The sequence below is a fragment of the Stegostoma tigrinum genome, chromosome 13, assembly GCF_030684315.1.
Source record: "Stegostoma tigrinum isolate sSteTig4 chromosome 13, sSteTig4.hap1, whole genome shotgun sequence".
Classification (NCBI taxonomy): Eukaryota; Metazoa; Chordata; class Chondrichthyes; order Orectolobiformes; family Stegostomatidae; genus Stegostoma; species Stegostoma tigrinum.
This window is the reverse complement of record NC_081366.1, coordinates 76,969,578-76,989,651: the sequence shown is the minus strand read 5'-3', so window position 1 is coordinate 76,989,651 and position 20,074 is coordinate 76,969,578. Positions and strand designations below refer to the sequence as shown.

Here is a 20,074-nt window from a genome sequence, read left to right as displayed (position 1 = left end):
GTCTAAGATATTAATTAAAGCTGTGTTTAATTGTGTTCTGTTTGTGATTCCAATTCAAGTTGCCCATAAGCTTGTGAATTTGTTCGTTTTTTTTTCATTCAGTTGCAATGTTTTCAAAATCAAGTTCACATCTTTGAGTTTTTTCCTAAAACAATTCAGCTGCTAAAAAAAATTGGAATGTTACAGGACTGCAATCTAGCAGATTAAGTTACAAAAGAAGGGCTATCAAAAGTGTCCTGTTTGGTTGACTGCTAAAGGATGAACATTAAGCACAATAACAATTCATTGTTTAAGTTTAAAGTTGTATCGTTATTAAAAGCAGGACTGTTTACTTTCAAAATTTGATATAATTATCAATTTTAGGGAGGTGATGTCCTAGTCGTATTATCGCTGCACTGTTAGTCCAGAGACCTGGGTAATGTTCTGGAGGTCCGGGTTTGAATCCTACCATAGGATGGTGGAATTTTAATTCAGTGAAAATCTGTAATTAAGAGTCTAATGGTGACCATTGTCAATTGTCAGAAAAACCCATCTGGTTCTCAAATGACCTCTAAATACCATCATGTTCTCTAGACTCCACGTATCTGCAGACCCACAGCAATGTGATTGACTGTAATCTGTCCTCTGGGATGGCCAACAAATACTGGCCTGGCCAGTGATGCTGCCATCCCATTAATGAATTTTAAAAATGCCAGTTTAATGATACATTTGATTTAAGCAATAATTCTCATTTTGGCTTCACCTATTAGTCTCGTGTAATACAGAATTGGTTACTGTTTTAATCATAGATCACTGTAATTTGAATTTAATGATCTCATCTTATTTACACTTCCTGTTCTATTTAGTTGAAATCTTCCTTCATAGAATAGTGGTGGGTGTGTAACTAGCCTATAATGGTGTTTATACTCCATACAAGTGCTCTCACCTTATTTCATTTAATCCCATCAACATATCCTTTATCTGTTTGCTTCACGTGTTTTATCTAATTTCCCCTTGAATGTGTCTATGGTATTTCATTCAGCGTTTCATTCAGTTATTCTGTCGGAGCCGGTTCTGCATTCTAAACACTGTAGCTGAAGAGGATTCTCCTGAATTCCTTATTGGATACATTAAAGAATATCTCACATTTATGAGTGCTGCTTTTAATTTCCCCCAAAAACTGACACATCTGCAATTATCTTATGAAATCCTTTTAAAGTCTTAAAGGCCTCTCTTTGGTCCAACCTTTAGCGAGGGAACCATTTACTGACATTCACAAGTTCAGATCTTGTGTAGAATTGTTTTCTATTACATGTGATGGCAGGGTCTGTCATTTTTGTCAACACCTGTTCAAGTATAATTACTGGTTTTGAGTTTTGTTAACCATTTTGGATAGGTGTAGAAGGGTTGTGTCTTAACGTTTCCCATTGAAACAAGAAAGGCATTGTTCTATATCAGTGGGATAAATGCCAAATCCCAATTCCCAATAGAAAAACTCACGTCAAACCAGGGGCTTAGCCATTTATAATTTCCAATGTTCAATGCATCATCCATTTCCAAAGATGTCCCTCAAGTAAACTGACAACTGGCTGAAGCTCAACAACTAGCCTTAGTCCTGGATACTTAAGAACTCCATTGGCAACCATATATTGAAATGAAAAAATTAATTCTAGATCAACATTCTTTATTCCTTGTAAAAATTGCACTGTAAACTGAGCAAGCAGTGGGAATATGTATTATCCTTTAAACACAAATTGTGCAATTTGCTTAATATATACCAGGATCTGTCCATCTCCAACAAGATTCTACGTCATCTTTTACTCCTGATCACTACCCAGGTCGAGGTTTTCATTGAAGATAATGTTCTGCAACCTCGATGAAGATTTTCTCTTCACTGCTAAAATCAAACTCTTGTTAGTAAGTGTCCTGTATTGTTTTGACATTCCCTATAGTCTTCAGAAAATCATTCTCTATCTCTTTAGCCTGTGCAAAAGCAATCAATGTAGAGCAATGCAAAATGGAAATTAAAAGAGACAAGGCAGGTAAAGACCATTATTACAATGAGCTGGATGAATAGAACTCCGGATGGAGGGGTTGGACAAGGATACAGAAAGATGTACAATTTACAAGACAGAAGAAATAGGCTATCTACTATTTATATTTTAATATGATGAAGGATTCAAAAACATATCTTTGAAAGTGACAATAAAATGATATAGTTGAATGGTTTGAGGGGCTAAATAGGCTACTCTTTGTGTGCACCTTTTTTCCAACATGATTTATTTTGAAAAGTGCAAGAAATCAAACATTTCTGTAATTCCCAAATATCTCCAAAATATGATTCCAGGCAATGTCATCAAACTTTGCTGTTCCTTCCTTGGTTTTGCTGAAATAAAAATCTTTTGAAGTAAACCCAGAAACCTAATTGATATGAGGATTTTCAAGCATCTGCTCAGATGTTAGATGTAAAATAAAAGAAGCTGGAATGCAGAACTAATTTCAAACCACTCGGCTTCCTGATTTGGACATAAATTGCTGAGTCAAAATCTGGAACTTGCACTTTAATAGCATTGTCAGCCTACCAAAACCAAATGGAGTGCAGTGGTTCAAGAAGGCAGCTCGTTACCGCTTTTTCGTGGGCAATGAGTGCTGGCCCAGCAAGCAATGTCCACACCATGTGAATGAATAAAAAGAGTTGTGACTCTTTATCCCTAAAATTGTGAATTTTCTACTGATATGGGTTTTAATAACCAATTGCAAGTTCATTGGTGAAAAATTGAGTGGATATATCATTGCTTTGAATTATAGTTTGACAAAGCAAGACTTTGCATCACTGACAATTTCACTGAATACAGGCAAGACTTGCTGAAGTGTACATCCCTGTGATTTCTACAATCAGTTTCCAAAACTCATTAGCAAAACGGTATGGTACAGAAACCCCTCCCATGGTCTAAATTTAGGATTTTTGTCCAGATACCTTATGATAGACGTTTTCGTAGAAGGATTCCTGTCTGGTGTTCAGGCTCAGCATCTCACTGAAATTTGCTGCATTAAGAAATTGAAACATTTGGTTTACATCAATGTTTCTGCTGCCTTGTTTAGTACATTATTGTTTAAAAATGCTTATTGATGTCAATATTTCCTCACAGTTAAGTTTCAAAGCAATGGTTTAATAGAATCATGGGATAGCAAAGAACATACAAAACAGTTCCACCCTTCCCTTAGCAACATTCTAACCTCATTACAGCCTTGGTCCAAGCATGGTCAAAAGATCTGAATTCCAGAGGTGAGGTGAGAGTGATCAGCCTTTGACATCAAGGCCATATTTGCCAGAGTGTGACATTAAGGAGCTCGAGCAAAACTGGAATCTATAGAAATCAGGGGCAAACTCTGCTGGCTGGAACACAGGAAGATGGATGTGGTTGTTGGAGGTCAGTCATCTCAGCTCCAGGACATATATCTGCAGGAATTCTTAAGGGTAGTGTCTTAAGATACCTCGTCAATTATTATCAGTTATTACATAATAAAATCAATTATTATAAGCTACCTCATCATTGCTATTATAAGAAGTGGGCATGTTTGCTGATGATTGCAAAATGTTCAATACCATCCATGACTTCCCAGATGCTGAAGCCCTCCATGTTCACGTGCAACAAGATCTGGACAGCATGCAAACATGGACTGACAAATGGCAAGTGATACTTGTGAAACATATGACTGGTAGTGACTTCTTACTGGAGATAATCTAACTACCACTGCTTGGTCTATGACTGAATCCCCCACTATCAACATCCTTGGGGTTGCCACTGACCTGAAACTCAACTGACTGACTCTACAAGTATAGTGGCTACTAAAGCATGTCACAAGATAAGAATACTGCAGTGAGTAACTCAACACCTGACTCCCCAAAGCATGTCCATGATCAACAAGGCACAGATTGGGAATGTGATGGAATACTCCCCTGAACAATGCTCAAGAAGCTTGATGCCATTCCAATTGAAGCCAGCCCATTTGATTGGCTCCAGATCCATAAGTATCCATCACTGACATTCAGTAGTAACAGTGTGTACTATCAACAAAATGCACTGCAGAAATTCTCTAAAGATCCTCAAATTGCATCTTCTAAAGCCAGGACTACTTTCATTCAGAAGGACAAGGGCAGCAGATACATGGAAATGTCATCACCTTCAAGTTCTCCAAGTCAGTCACCATCCTGACTTGGATGTATAGCCATTCCTTCACTGTCACTGGGTCAAAATCCTGGAATTCTCACCTTAAGAGCATTATGGTGTACTTCCAGGATGTGGATTGCAACAAGGGACAGGCAATAAATGCTGACCCAGCCAGTGAGGCCCACATCCTGTGTGATATTTTTAAAATTGAGACTGAACCAAACAGCTTGTAGTGCTGATGTTTTATTTGACTTTAATTTCTGACCACATGTCCAACAGGTCACCAAAACCAACAGTTTCTACCTCTTTTGCTTCACCTTTGTATCAATTCATCTGTGTGTAATATCCTCCTATTCCCTTCATTACTCTGAACTTGACCATACGATTGGACTCCTGATTAACCTCCCATAATAAACTCTCTAGAAACTTTTGATTGAACTTTGCTTATTGCCCATATGCCAAGCCTCTTCTCCCAACACTTCACTCTTGGCTTACAATGGCTCCAAGTTAAGAAGCACCACAATTTTACGATTCTTAATCTCATTTTAAACCCTAACATTTTCCTGCCCCTTCTCATCTGTGTAAACTCTTGTCCTATGGCCCACTGAAATATCTACTCTCCTCGAATTCTGGCCCCTTGAGCATCTCTGAATTTAAGTGCTTTGCCATTGATAATTGTACCTTCAAATGCCTGAAAGATAATCCTTAAAATCTACCTCTTTCACCAGAATTTTGGTTGTATGCTCTCAGCAACTGTATTTATTGACAAGCCAGTTTTATCTTCACAAGTTAATAATTGTGGCTTGGTGTCGTATTAAAAGCATAAAGCATTTTATGATGATTTGCTTTGTCCTAAGCATCATAAAAATAAATCTTTTGACTTGGCACGAGTTCTATTGATGGATATTCATGGTAACCAGTCCTGATTCTCCAATTTATTTTCATCCTTCAAGTTTCCTTTTAAACCTCCTCTTAATCTGCGTCCATCGGTCTTATGGGGCGGTGCATTACAAATCCTCACAACTCTGCTAAAATAAATGTTCCATTCGGGTTATTGCTGATTCTTTTGCTTATCTTAAATTTGTGCCGTCTTCTTTCAGCAATTGGAAACAGCTTCTCATTATTTACTCTCCCAACTCTTGTGATTTTAAACAGCTCTACCAAATAACCCGCTAGTTGCCTGTTAGGAGAACAAGGTGTACAACACCTGTAATTAACAATGGTACCATTTCCTCTGCATCAATTGCAATTAAACCAGACTTACCAGTCTCAGTGCCAGACGAAGAAATGGCTTTCTTGCAGATCATTGTAACAGCAGTGATAATTAAAAGCAAACCACTAACAGCAGCCACAATGCACAGAGGAACCATTATCCTTGGGGATCCACTGGATATCCCTGTTTTTAGTATAAGGAGACAATAGAACTTTATTGAGCAAGGACGATCAGAATTAAACAATTTCCTGATTCACGAACAAAATGTGATGTTTTAGATGGAGTGACACCTGCCAGTCAAAATTTATCTTCATGACGTGCTGCAGAAACACAGCAAGCCGGGACAGTGTGGAACCATTAGCAATGGTAGTATTAGTAACCCCTTTGTTTTTGGCTCTGAGCACTCACAATCTGTTCTACAACATAAAAACGAACTTTTCCAAGCCCCTTCAGTCCTGGAGAACAGCTGGATCAGGCTCAAGACTTTAACTCTTGTTTTTGTCTCCACAACTGTTGCAGAATCTGCCAAACCCACGCTGCAATCCACCCCCATCACACAGGCATCTCCCCCTCCCATTCACACACCTGTATACACACATTACACCACATTCTCATACACTGCTGTGGACTTTACCCAGATCCTTAGTGACAGCTCTCTGCAGTGCCTGTCCCAGGGACACATGTTTCACTTCACAGCAGTAGGTGCGGTTACTCTCCCATTCTGCTGTCGGCACGGTCAACTGGGTCACTGTTCGGTAAGCGCTGGCACTGCCCAAAACTACCGCAAACTGGGTCACTCCCATATCCACTGGGCCATTCTCATCTCTCCAAGTCACAGAAATATCGGCAGGGTAAAAGTCTGACACCAAGCAAGTCATGGTAACATTTTGTCCTGCAGAGGCAGCGTCAGACAGAGGAGCGATCAGGTGGATCACAGGCTTCTGAATGAAGCCATCTACAGCAAAGACAGGAACAGACCATTAGAGAAGCAAATATTTACAACTTCAATACAGGCATCAAGTCAAATGTATTTCAGGAAAATTAAGTGAGGGCACTGCAGTGACTATGGTTTACAGCATCAATAATGTAACACTGCAAGCCTGGAGTAGGAATGTGGAATATTAACTTTGGGCTCCCCGCTACATCAGGTGAAATACTTGATGATTCATAAACAGATAAATTATAAGGGAACACTAGCCAGATGTCAATGATCTAGCTCCTTTGTGAATAATAAGCTCAGAACTCAAGGCAGAATATAGGAAGGTGGAAACCTATCCATTCCCTTCTTGGCAGGTAGGATTGGTGTTGTTACTGACTTTCCCTAATATATATCGTAAGCAAGGTGAACAATCATAGGCGTGGCTTCCAGGAAGAGAGACTATAAAACCATTCCCTTGACCCTACTTTTGCCTCCCTGAAGATGAATAAGCAAAAAAAAGGGAAGCCTGATTCATGGATATGGTATCGAAATACTCCCCGCTTGGTCCCAGCCTGGGTCCCACAGTAGTTTGTACGGCAGCCCTTGTTAGTGTGATTTACATTAATGATTTGGACTTAAAGGTAGGAGATATATTCAAGAAGACCTCAGATGACATAGAAGCATAAAATGAAATATTGCAGGGTGATAAATAGTGAAGAGGATAGTTGTAAACTTCAGGAAGATGTCGGTGGACTGGTCGGGTGGACAGAGAAGTTGCAAATAGAATTCAACCTGGAAAAATTAGATTTTAGGAACTGCCACCAAGGCAAGGAATGTTGGGGCCCTGTAAAGTACTGATTATCATTGATATGCATGTATTGAGACCACTGAAGAAAGGAAGACATGTAGATAAGGTGGTTAAGAAAACGCATAGGATACATGTCTTAACTGGCCAATGTATACAAGAGCAAGAAGGTCATGCTGCAATGAAAACAGAAGTGCTGGAGAAACTCTGCAGTTCTGGCGACAAGAGAAACAGAGCTAATATTTAAAGTCTAAAGACTCCTCTTCAGAGCTGAAGTATCTTGAGGTAATGTGCAAGTGTATAAAATGGGTCGCCACATTATAGGAAAGATGTGATTGTACTAGAGAGGGTGCAAAGGAGATTCACCAGGATGCTGCCTGGACTGGAGAATCTGAGCTATGAGAAAAAATTGGGTACACTGGGGCTGTTATCCTTGCAGCAGTGAAGCCAGAGAGGAGGCTGATAGAGGTGTGTAAGGTTACATGGGGTAGAGATAGGCTGGATAGGAGGGCAGATTTTTTGTGAGTGGTGGGGTCAATAAATGGGGTATAGATTTAAGGTGAGAGGTGGAAGACTAAAAGTGTTTTGGGGAATTATTTTCTGACAGAGGGTGACAGGAGTCTTGAACTCACTGTCCGAAACATTGCTTAAGTTAGAAGCTTACATAATAATTCAGCTGCATTTAGATATTCACTTGCACTGTTATAGCCTCCAGGACTATCAGCCAAAAGCTGGCAAATGAGATTAATGTAGTCAGATCTTTCTCAACCAGCATGCACATGATGGGTTGATTGGCCTCCTCAATGCTATAATAGTCTATGAATGACCAAGTGCACTAGTTCGAGACAATTGAACAACTTGTTATGGAAGACTTACTTTAAAATAAACTTTTGTTCATAGATCTCTCATACAAGGGTTTAAAGCTGCAAAAATAGTCCATTAGCAATTTATATCCCTATTGTATTAGTGTTAATTTATCTGTAGTTCTATACTAATTTTAGTAAAGCGTAGAATATGTAGCTTGTAGGGTCAAGAAGTGTTGTAACTGGGCCTAGGAGTAAGACGATTTATGATTAGCTTTTCCTCTAGTCATGTTAGGAGTCTGAAGGGAAGAGGATAAAAAGAGATGAAATAAATGAGGAACAGAGAAAATGGTGCCAGACAGAGCCAGGCTAGGGCAAGATAAAGCGCGCTCTGTTTGGGTGAGTAAAAGGTGTTTATCTGGATCTGGAGACACATGCTTTTTATATGATAATGGGAACATAAAATCATACAGTACAGAGGGGGCTCTTTGTCTCACTAAGTCTGTATGTACAAACAAGATTGGAATTTGAGTAATGATCGGTGTATGTGATAGGGAAAGTTGATTCCTTGTATTTGCTAGAGTCTGCTCTACTTAGTTTAGAATACACTGTGCGCACTTGTATAGATAACGGTAAACTCATTTTTACAATTCCTTCAGTCAATCATTAGAAGTAACATCAACAATAAGAATTCATTGGACATATCTTGGTCTCCTCAGATGATATTCCATGCTTGAGGTTTTTAGAACATGATATAATTTTGAGTGGACAAGAAGTTTTTCGCAGGAAGGAGAAATAAGAATCTAGAAGAAATTCTAGAAGAATCTAGAATCTATAAGAATCTAGAAGAAACTTGGCTGCATTCAAGTTAGACTTTGTGTAGTTTTAGCTCATTTAATGCCCTAGGATATATCAAGTAAACATTTAAAGACAAGCAAATTCAACATCCTTACCAGTTCTTTTCCTCAAACTGTGCCTTATAGGAGATGACATTGAAACGTGTTGAATTTGGCAAGTGTACAAAGATCCAGATTCCCACTCATCCGCAGTGACTGTTAACTCACTTCTGGAAGTGTAACTCCCATTTGTGTTTAAAGTTGGTGGAAGAGTTTTCGAACTAAACACAGTTTTATCGTTGTTAACCAGCCAGCTAAACAAAATACTTTTGGGGTAAAATCCAACAGCCAGACACACAATTGTTGCAGTTTTCCTCACATCAATCTCTTCAAAAGTTGGAGGGAACATGTAGATGGATGGCAGAATCGGGCCTAAATGAATAGAAGTGGTTATTGGTCAGAATAGTATTGTTCAGAAGTCAATTCATGGCAGCAGAATAATTTGCATTTAGATATCAAAGGTTCAGAACATCCCAAAACATGTTAGAACTACTGAAGTTACTGTTCCTTTGTTGGCAAAATGTGGGATCTAATTTGCACTCAGTGAAATCCTGCAAATGGCAGTGAAATGAATGTCAAACGAAATATTGAGAAAATAAATCTTGTTTCAATCATTATTCATATATCAAAATAATATTTTCTCTAATGTAATTGTGGTATAATATGGGTTCTGGGCATGGGAAGGTCTAGGGTCTGTCTGACACACTAATTTACAGAGTTCAAATAATTAATTTTGAATAACACTGGGTCCCGTATATTGACAAGAATCTTCTCAGATTTCTGCCTGTTTCCCACCAGGAAAATCAATACCTTTCAGGTTGAATTGGCTGAACCAGTGAAGAACTGGAGGAACTGAAACATAAGAGAGTTATATCCCATACCTGCTCCCATATTGAATTTGTGAAATTCTACCGATCGTCCTGATTTAATTAGGATCTTCAAATTTGCCAATTGGCTCACATACATAAGTTCAAGAAGACTTGTTTTGAAATTACGTTTAAAAAAATTACAAAAAATCTCAAGGCTGTGCATTAATTAAACAATTAAATTAGATCAGTATAACTTTAATGGTATTTTCATTTGGAAGAACACAGTCTACTAAAATTTCTTAATTTTGCTCAAAGACTCACTTTCAGCTCTATGAACAAAATTTCACAAACTTAGCTCTTGTAAATTCTTCAGGTATACATGTTGATGAAAGAAAATGAAAAATATCAGTGTGATTTTGGAAAATGATACTAATGGAAATGTGACACAGCCTAACCAATGCCATTCCAAACCCATGTTGAACTTGATTTCCCATGTGTAACCAAAGCAGAAACTTTATTGTCCACAGGAGCCCGATTCTCTACATATTCAGATCCCTACATGAAGGGAATTGTTCCTGGGATAATCCCCCATTTCTGCTTTAACTCTAGTAAAGCAAAAGGAATTATTGGAGGTAAGTTTGGGCCTGAGAGTGGATCTGTGGGACAGCAACATATTGATCAGAGGTAGAACTGAGTGCAACAGTGTAAGAGCTGAAACCAGACACGAGGATGAGAGAATGAGTTTTTGGAAGTCTTAATGTGTTGGCAAGGGGCAGTGGGGGAATGACTTGTGAGGAGCTGGTGAGCTTTATTTTAAGATTTAATGTTAATTCTGTTAATTGAATAACTGGCCTAATAAGTAGGGGCATGGTCAGGAACATAGAACAGTACAGCACAGTACAGACCCTTCGGCCCACGATGTGCTGAACTTTTATCCTAATCCTAAGATCTATCTAACCTTCATCTCTTCCTTATACTATCATCCATATGCCTATCTAATAGCCGCTTAAATGCCCCCAATGAGGCCGACTCCATTACCCTCTCTGGCAATGCATTCCACGCCCCGACCACTCTCTGAGTAAAGAACCTACCTCTGACGTCTCCCCTATATCTACCTCCACTCACTTTAAAACTATGTCCCCTCATAAAAGCTACCTCCATCCTAGGGAAAAGCCTCTGGCTGTCCATTCTATCTATACCTCTGATCATTTTGAACACCTCTATCAAGTCACCTCTCATCCTTCGTCGTTCTGAAGAGAAAAGCCCTCGCTCTCTCAACCTTTCCTCATAAGAACTCCCCTCCATTCCAGGCAACATCCTGGTTAAAAAAAAGCACATTCTAAAACACATTCTTTTACATGTGGGAATTCTACTTCCCACGGGCTGAACATAGCCGTGATGTGGAGGCCTCAGTATGGGGCTGATGTGGACAAAGTCAGGAGTCACATGACACCAGGCTATAGTCCAACAGGTTTATTTGAAATCACAACCTTTCATAGCGCTGCCCCTTCTCAGGTAACAAAGGAGCAGGGCTCCGAAAGCTTGTGATTCAAATAAACCTGGTGACTTTTGATCACGTTCTAGGATGGATTGAGAGTTGTGGAGGAGCTTGAACAATGTTGAGAGCTATGTGCCTGCTTCCAAATACTTAATTAAAGGGTAGCTACAAGAAAGTAGTATGCAAGAGATTTTGAATAAACCTGTTGATTTAACTTACCGTCTTTACTGATCACTCTTCTGATGGGGGAAGGCAGGGTTGTGTGTGAAACTAGGCAGGTGTATTGAAGACCACGTAGCCACTGAAGCGCTGGCACCGTCAGCTCGCTGATGATGGTGTAACTCCCTTCCGACTCCGTCAGTATCCCGGAGCTGGAAATGCCCGAGGAGAGCCGCGCGCTGCCAATGTACCAAGACACGGAGACGGCGTCCGGGTAGAAATCACTCACCACACAGGCCAGTCTGCAGCCCCCCTGCGGGGAAATTTGCTTGGGCGATGGCTGGAGGAGGCGAACGGAAGGTGGCCTCGGTGGAATGACTGCTTTCAGAAAGTGAAGAGAAGTTGGTTCAATTTTCCTTCGAGTGAATCTACAGGGTTATAGCCAATCCTTCACCGTGCTTCGCTGCCATACTTTCTAGCCACACTTCAGCGCCTCCTCAACGTGAAATCTAAATTTGCACTGACTCCCTAAACCTGTTCTTTCCCCCCATTGACTTGTCCTGGACTTATTCGGGGATGTTATGGCACAAGTTGGATTGAGAATGCTAGCCTCCTGGTCTAGAGGTGAGGTCTAGAGGAGAAAACAGCTTGTGAACCAGTTCAGCCTCGCCCCCCCCCCAACCCCCCAAAAAAAGCAACGAAGCTCCTGTGTTTGGGGGAGAGCGCCTGTTAGATTCCCACTTGCCCAGCCTGGGTGAGAGGGTCCTCAATCTCTCCTGGGCTCGAGCAATAACCCTGCTTTCTCTCTGCACTGGCCCTACTGAGCATTTCCAGCTTTCTGTGTCTGTGTTGCTGACTTGAGGCTGGCACCGACCTGGTTTCACGTTGAGGGTCACCGCACAGCCACACCAGTCCTTCGCCTTCGCCACAACGTCCTTACTTTGACAGTAAAACCTCATGGAGTCGGTCCGTTTCAGCTGCCCGATGGTTAAAGTGAATTCACTGCCATTGGCGCCGGAGAAACGGGGCTCAAACCCGGCCAGCCGGGTGAAGTTAGTCGACCCCGGGCTCAGGGACATGATCCATTTGATGGTGGAGTTGGCCGCTGGCACGTAGCCCCAGGTTAGCGAGCGCTGATCCTGCTGCTGGCTGCTTCTGCAGGCCAGCCTCACCGTGTCACCCTCCCGGGCTTCCTGTACTGCCTGCAGGATGATCAGGTTGGAGTTGGAAAGGACTGCATCTGAACACAGAGAGAGAGAGAGTCAGGGGAAAGGGACAGAACATTCAGAGAGCTCAGAAACATAGAAATCTTGCGGTTTCACTTTCTGGTTTACACCATCCGCAGTTCTGTCGGTATTCCGGGAGGGTCCTTAGCTCCTTACCCATCTGTAAGACCATCAGCAGCAAAGTCCAACACATCCTCAGCTCCCTTTGCCAGGCTCTGATGTGCTGGGAAGCTCAACAGACTGTGTCACTGCGAGCAAGGGACTTCTCAGCTCCTTCCTCATTTCTCAGAGCGCAGCAAGGAAGGGACGGGGCGTGAAGGACTTGTTCCATATTTAACTCTTCAACTCAGTTCGAACACAACTGTCAGCCCTTCTCTGCACTGTGAACCAAAAACGTTGGAAATCGCAGCATGCCTAAAGAGAGAGAGCCACTCCAAACACGAGCTTGCTCCTTCTCCGTGCATGCTGTTGTAATCTCCAGCATTTTGCTGTTTTCAGCGCAGCTTCCAGCATCCGCAGTAATTTGCTCCTACGTTGTGTTGTCTCCTCCCCCCCTTGAAGCCAGTCCCAGTGCACCTTCCAAACAAGAGATTTCAGTCCAAGCTCTGGACTCTTGCTAAGTTCAAGAAAGTTCTGACAGGTCCGTCAGCAAAAACAAAGTTGCCTGCCCTTTTTACAGCCCAGGATAATAAAGTGTGAAGCTGGATGAACACAGCAGGCCCAGCAGAATCTCAGGAGCACACCGTGTTCCCTGGCCAACATCTCTGTCCCAGGCTTGCTGCAGTGCTCCAGGAAAACACAGCACAAGCTGGGCGAACAGCATCTCCATTTCTGCTTGGGGGCCCTGCAACCTACCGGACTCGATATCGAGTTTTCAGGCTTGAGCTCTCCCATGCCCTTTTCTCAAACCCCACAAACCAGATGTCCAAGCCCACCGACTCCCACAGCTACCTAGAATACACCTCCTCCCACCCGCCCTCCTGCAAAAATTCCATCCCCTATTCCCAATTCCTCCGCCTCCGCCGCATCTGCTCCCACGATGAGGCATTCCACTCCCACACATCCCAGATGTCCAAGTTCTTCCAGGACCGCAACTTTCCCCCCACAGTGGTCGAGAACACCCTTGACCGCGTCTCCCGCATTTTCCGCAACATATCCCTCACACCCCGCCCCCACCACAACCGCCCAAAGAGGATCCCCCTCGTTCTCACACACCACCCCACCAACCTCCAGATACAACACATCGTCCTCCGACACTTCCGCCATCTACAATCCGACCCCACCACCCAAGACATTTTTCCATCCCCACCCCTGTCTGCTTTCCGGAGAGACCACTCTCTCCGTGACTCCCTTGTTCGCTCCACACTGCCCTCCAACCCCACCACACCCGGCACCTTCCCCTGCAACCGCAGGAAATGCTACACTTGTCCCCACACCTCCTCACTCACCTCTATCCCAGGCCCCAAGATGACTTTCCACATTAAGCAGAGGTTCACCTGCACATCTGCCAATGTGGTATACTGCATCCACTGTACCCGGTGTGGCTTCCTCTACATTGGGGAAACCAAGCGGAGGCTTGGGGACCGCTTTGCAGAACACCTCCGCTCGGTTCGCAATAAACAACTGCACCTCCCAGTCGCAAACCATTTCCACTCCCCCTCCCATTCTTTAGATGACATGTCCATCATGGGCCTCCTGCAGTGCCACAATGATGCCACCCGAAGGTTGGAGGAACAGCAACTCATATTCCGCTTGGGAGCCCTGCAGCCCAATGGTATCAATGTGGACTTCACCAGCTTCAAAATCTCCCCTTCCCCCACCGCATCCCAAAACCAGCCCAGTTCGTCCCCTCCCCCCACTGCACCACACAACCAGCCCAGCTCTTGCCCTCTACCCACTGCATCCCAAGACCAGTCCAATCTGTCTCTGCCTCCCTAACCTGTTCTTCCTCTCACCCATCCCTTCCTCCCACCCCAAGTCGCACTTCCATCTCCTACCTACTAACCCCATCCCACCTCCTTGACCTGTCCGTCTTCCCTGGACAGACCTATCCCCTCCCTACCTCCCCACCTATACTCTCCACCTATCTTCTTTTCTTTCCATCTTCGGTCCGCTTCCCCCTCTCTCCCTATTTATTCCAGTTCCCTCCCCCCATCCCCCTCTCTGATGAAGGGTCTAGGCCCGAAACGTCAGCTTTTGTGCTCCTGAGATGCTGCTGGGCCTGCTGTGTTCATCCAGCCTCATTTTATTATCTTGTTATAACAATGCCTGGTATTACACACAACCCATTGTTAGCCACTAACACTCCACGTTAATAACCACCACCAGACACATACTCCCATTCAAGTTATTTATGTAAGTGACAAACCACCAGACACATATTCCACTCGCCTCCCTTGTGCACCTTCCTCAGGGACCATTCCCTCTGGCACACCCTGGTCCACACTCCCTTCACTCCCACCACCTCCCCACAGTCCTATGGGGCCTTCCCCTGTAACTGGCAAAGGTGCAACACCTGCCCATTTACCTCCTCCATCCCCAGTATCCACGATCCCAAACATACCTTCCAGGTGAAGCAGCACTTCACCTGCACTTCCCAGAATCTAATCTACTACATTCGCTGCTCGCAATGTGGTCTCCCCTACATTGGGAGATTGAAGCGTAGATCTGGTGACCGCTTCACAGAACATCTGTTCTGCTCGCAAAAAAGACCCTGAACTACCCGTTGCCTGCCACTTCAATGCACCACCCTGCTCCCTGGCCAACATCTCTGTCTCTGGCTTGTTACAGTGTTCCAGTGAAGCCCAGCGCAAGCTGGAGGAACAACACCTCATTTTCCGCTCGGGGACCCTACAGCCCTCCGGGCTCAATATTGAGTTCAATAATTTTCGGGCCTAAACTCTCCCATGTCCCAGCTCCCCCCACCCCACACACCAGGACTTGTTACCACATGCCTGCCATTACACGCCCCCTGTTGTTAGTCACTAACAGTCCCCGTTAACAACTATTCACCCTCCCAGCCTGATCGTTAGCAACTCCTTTATCTGTCCAACTGTCTTTCTCTCTCTTTAGGCTCTATCCTATTGTTTACTCCCTCTCCCACCCACCTCCCTATTTTCTGCATATAAACTGACGTTTTCCCAGCCACCATCAGGTCTGAGGAAGGGTCACCGGACCTGAAACATTAACTCTGTTTTTACATTCACAGAAGCTGCCAGACCTGCTAAGATTCTCCAGCAACTTTGTTTTTGTCTCCGTTAATAGCTATTCACCCACCCTGCCTGCTGGTTATCCACTCCTTTGTCTATCCCCACCTATTGTTTACTCCCTCATCCTATCTTCTGCATAAAAACCAATAACTGAGTTCTTTTCACAGATGCTGCCAGACCTGCTGAACTTTTCCAGCAACTTGTTCTTGTTTGTAAGCTCTGATGGTTTGGTTTCACAGGAGCACTTGTGAGACTCCGCAATGGTTTTTGAATCAGTGTGACAGCGGGGAGGTGGTGATTTTTCTCCGGATGTGTGTAGAAGTTAATCCTGCAGCTGTAGATCAAGAAGAAGCTTAGAGATCAGGAATGGAAGAGGGATATGCATGGGACCCTATCATGGATAAAGAAGGATGGAAACAGACCCTTTGGTCCAACTCGTCCACACTGACCAGGTATCCTAAATGAATCTAATCCTATTTACCAGCAGTTGACCTATATCCCTCTAAACCCTTCCCATTCTTATTCCCATCCAGATGCCTTTTAAATGTTGTAACTGTACTAGCCTCCACCACTCACCACTCTGGCAGCTCATTCCATACACACACTAGCCTCTGTGTGAAGTTAACCCCTCCAGATCTTTTTAACTCCTTCCCCTCTCACCTTAAACCTATGCTCTCTAGCTTTGGACTCCCCTACCCTGGGGAAAACACCTTGACTATTCACCCTATCCATGCCTCTCAATATTTTATAAACTTCTATAAGGTCACCCCTCAGCATCTGCTGCTCCAGAAAAACAGCCCCAGCCTATTCAGCCTCTCCCTGTAGCTCAAACCCTCCAATCCCGGCAACATCCTTGTAAATCTTCTCTGAACTGTTTAAAGTTTCACAACATCCTTCTTACAGCAGAGAGACCAGAATTGCACGCAATATTCCAAAAGCATCCTAACCAAAGTCCTGTATAGCCGCAACGTAACCTCCCAACTCCTGTACTCAGTGTACCGACCAATAAAGGCAATCACACCTTCTTCACCATCATGCCTACATAGGACTCCAATTTCAAGAAACTATGAACCTGCACTCCAAGGTCTCTTTGTTTAGCAACACTCTCCAGGACCTTACCATTAAGCATATACTTTCTGCCCTGATTTGCCTTTCCAAAAGGTAGCATCTCACACTTATCTAAATTAAACACCATCTGCCACACCTCAGCCCATTGGACCATCTGATCAAGGTCCCATTGTACCCTGAGGTAACCTTCTTCGCTGTCCACTACGCCACCCATTTTGCTGTCTTCTGCAAACTTACTAACCCATACTTCCTACCTTCACACCCCAATATTTTATATAAACGATGAAAACCTTTAAAGTGTACATATTTGATACACTCCAACCATCTGCCCTGATATTATCTCATGTGGCAGGATGTCAACATTTATTTTCTAATGCTATTGTGAAACATTTTGCGGTGTTTTTATTACATTATAGATACTTTACATATTTACAGTGTTCTTTTGCTAGATTGCACTCAATCTAATTAAAAGCCGACTTGTACAAAATTGCATGTTTGCAGTAAGGAAGCAAACATAGGTTTTGTTAAAACAGTTGTGATCATTCGCTAATTCAAATAATTAAGGTATCAGTTTGATATCAGTTTGGCCAATTTCTCACAGTTTCTATAATACATAATGCATTTATTTCTGATGCATGCCTAATAAATGAAGCCATACACTTCTAAAAGAATTGGAATAATATGGACTACATAAAACAGAAAACTGTACAATGATTGCAAAGCATTTCCAAAATCTGACACGTGTTCTATAAGTAGCCTAGTACTGTGACGTACAATTTCTGGTAATTCATCTATCACTTGTGGTTAGTGAGATGTTGTGCTAGTTCGGATAAACATTCCCGAATTTAAAAAGAAGACTATTTGACTGCAGTATCCAATTTCTTCTTAGATTGTTCCAAAGCTCTGTCAGGAACTCAGTGTTTTACTGATGACTCCAAGTGTGGGACTTCTCAGACTAAGTCCTGTGGCAGAATCTTTCCGAATGATGTGGGCAATTGTCCCACGTACCCTACCGAAACTAAACTGCAGCAGTTATCCAGCAGGAAGTCTGAGCTGTTAGCTGGTGACTGCTAGCTCCTTAGCCCCTCAGGCCTGCTGAGCACGGGCAGTGGGGCCTGGCATTGGGCACGTAACAGCCTCAATGCAGAATCGTGGCACACATCTCTGACCCACTTACTATATGGCTGTGCACTTCAGTGCTGCATTTTGGAGCGCACTGGCATCTTTGGGGCCAGGCCACCGTGTGTGGAGGGGAAGGGGTGGCCCACGTCATGGATTACACTGGGGAGCATCTCAGGTCTCGTCCCCTGCTCTGTTAGTGCTCTATTACTTTGTGCCTTCTATGATGCTCACAGTGTCTCTGCTTTGCCTTACTAGTATACATTCTGTCCCCATAGTCAGAGCTTGAAGGCAAATGCTTTGCCTTTATGAGCGCGTTACAAAATCAGGCAGTTCAGGCACTAGCCATGTTGCTGTTCCATCAATCTCACACCCATATATGATCATGTTCTGAAGCTTGAGAAGGGTGGTCCTTACTTAGACCCCTGACAGGGTTTTCCAGAACAGAGGGCAGTGTCCAATATCAGACCAGGGGCATGGCTATGGCCAGACACCCACTAGTGTGGTCAGTGTTACTGGGTCCATTACCACCACTGTTTAGCAAACGGGGCACAGTTAGTCCAGAAAGGCCAATACAAGCAGTTTGTGAAAAAAATGGAGATCAGTCAGGGATCTTCACGGAGATCAGTCAGGGACCTTCACGGAGATCAGTCAGAGATCTTCACGGAGATTAGTCAGGGATCTTCACGGAGATCAGTCAGGGACCTTCACGGAGATCAGTCAGGGACCTTCACGGAGATCAGTCAGGGTTCTTCACGGAGATCAGTCAGGGATCTTCACAGAGATCAATCAGGGATCTTCACAGAGATCAGTCAGGGATCTTCACAGAGATCAGTCAGGGACCTCCACGGAGATTAGTCAGGGACCTTCACGGAGATCAGTCAGAGATCTTCCCGGAGATCAGTCAGAGATCTTCATGGAGATCAGTCAGGGATCTCCTTGGAGATCAGTCAGAGATCTTCCCGGAGATCAGTCAGGGATCTTCTTGAAGATCAGTCAGGGATCTTCATGGAGATCAGTCAGAGATCTTCCCGGAGATCACTCAGGGATCTTCTTGAAGATCAGTCAGGGATCTTCATGGAGATCAGTCAGGGACCTTCACGGAGATCAGTCAGGGATCTTCACAGAGATCAGTCAGAGATCTTCTTGGAGATCAGTTAGAGATCTTCCTGGAGATCAGTCAGGGATCTTCTTGGAGATCAGTCAGGGATCTTCACAGAGATCAGTCAGATATCCTCACGGAGATCAGTCAGAGATCTTCAGAGATCAGACAGGGGCCTGTTCACCCATTAATCGGGGCTGCCTGCTTGACTCAGTCAGGGTTGGGTCACTGTGAGCCATGCCCATCCCTGGGATTGACTGCAGCATGCTGGGGTACAGAGGGGAGCAGGCAATGTGAGGATGTGATGGAGACTGTAGACCCAGGAGAGCAACAGCGGTCTTCTGAGGAGAAGAGAGGAGGACATTGAGCAGGAGGGAGAGCACCTTCAGCATGACAGAGTGATGCAGAATGAGCCGGCAACGGGCTGCACTGCCAGTCGATGTGAGCTGGGTGCTCACTGCATCGAGGTTGTTGTTGCTTGAAGTGTGGAGGCCTGTTTTTCTTTCCTTTTGCTGGTTGCTGTGCATCTTTAACCATTTCCAGTGAGCAGATGTGAGATGAGACTGACATCTGGGAAGGGGTGCATTGGGCTGGCAACTGCGTTGACGTCAGGGGCAGGGATCCTGCGGGGCAAAGCGTTGTCGAATGTGAACCATTGGAGTGAAGTGCTACTGAGGTGCTCTCCGAAAAGTCCATTTTCCTGTGGGCCTCGTGTTTGGCCGATACTGGGTGACAACGGCTTGGCTGGGAACCCAACCGCATTCCATAAGCGGATCCAATGCAGGAAATTGCAGGAAGGTGCTGGCAGGAGCGACACTTCCAGCATTGACGAGCTGGCAGTGTCACAGGATGGGTACCATGGAGAGGTGGTACAGAGAGTGGCAAAGGTCTGATGAAGCCGAGTGAGGAATCTCGCATCAACCAGAGGGAAGCAGCCCTGCAATCGAGCCGATTTCTGGTTGCTAGTTTCGTTTTTCAGAGAGTCTTTTGTTTCCTGAATATTTAAAAGCTCAGCAGGTTTGGCAGGGCTTTATTTAGCTCTGTTTCCTGAGTGATATCTCCGGGGTGGGGAGGGGAAGGGAGGAGGCACCCTGCTA

The 20,074-nt window shown here is 44.0% G+C and overlaps 1 gene segment (V, D, J or C); it reads right to left on the bottom strand.

Annotated features, from left to right (window-relative positions):
* LOC125458375 (immunoglobulin heavy constant gamma 2-like) overlaps positions 1-12,808 on the bottom strand; it is a 40,367-nt gene extending 27,559 nt beyond the window's left edge. Inside the window, 7 exon segments of the C gene segment in view lie at positions 2,957-3,024; positions 5,416-5,547; positions 5,999-6,319; positions 8,845-9,159; positions 11,314-11,631; positions 12,128-12,493; positions 12,636-12,808. Of these exon segments, the coding sequence occupies positions 2,957-3,024; positions 5,416-5,547; positions 5,999-6,319; positions 8,845-9,159; positions 11,314-11,631; positions 12,128-12,493; positions 12,636-12,672 (1,557 nt within the window).
* Positions 12,809-20,074: the final 7,266 nt, after the last annotated feature.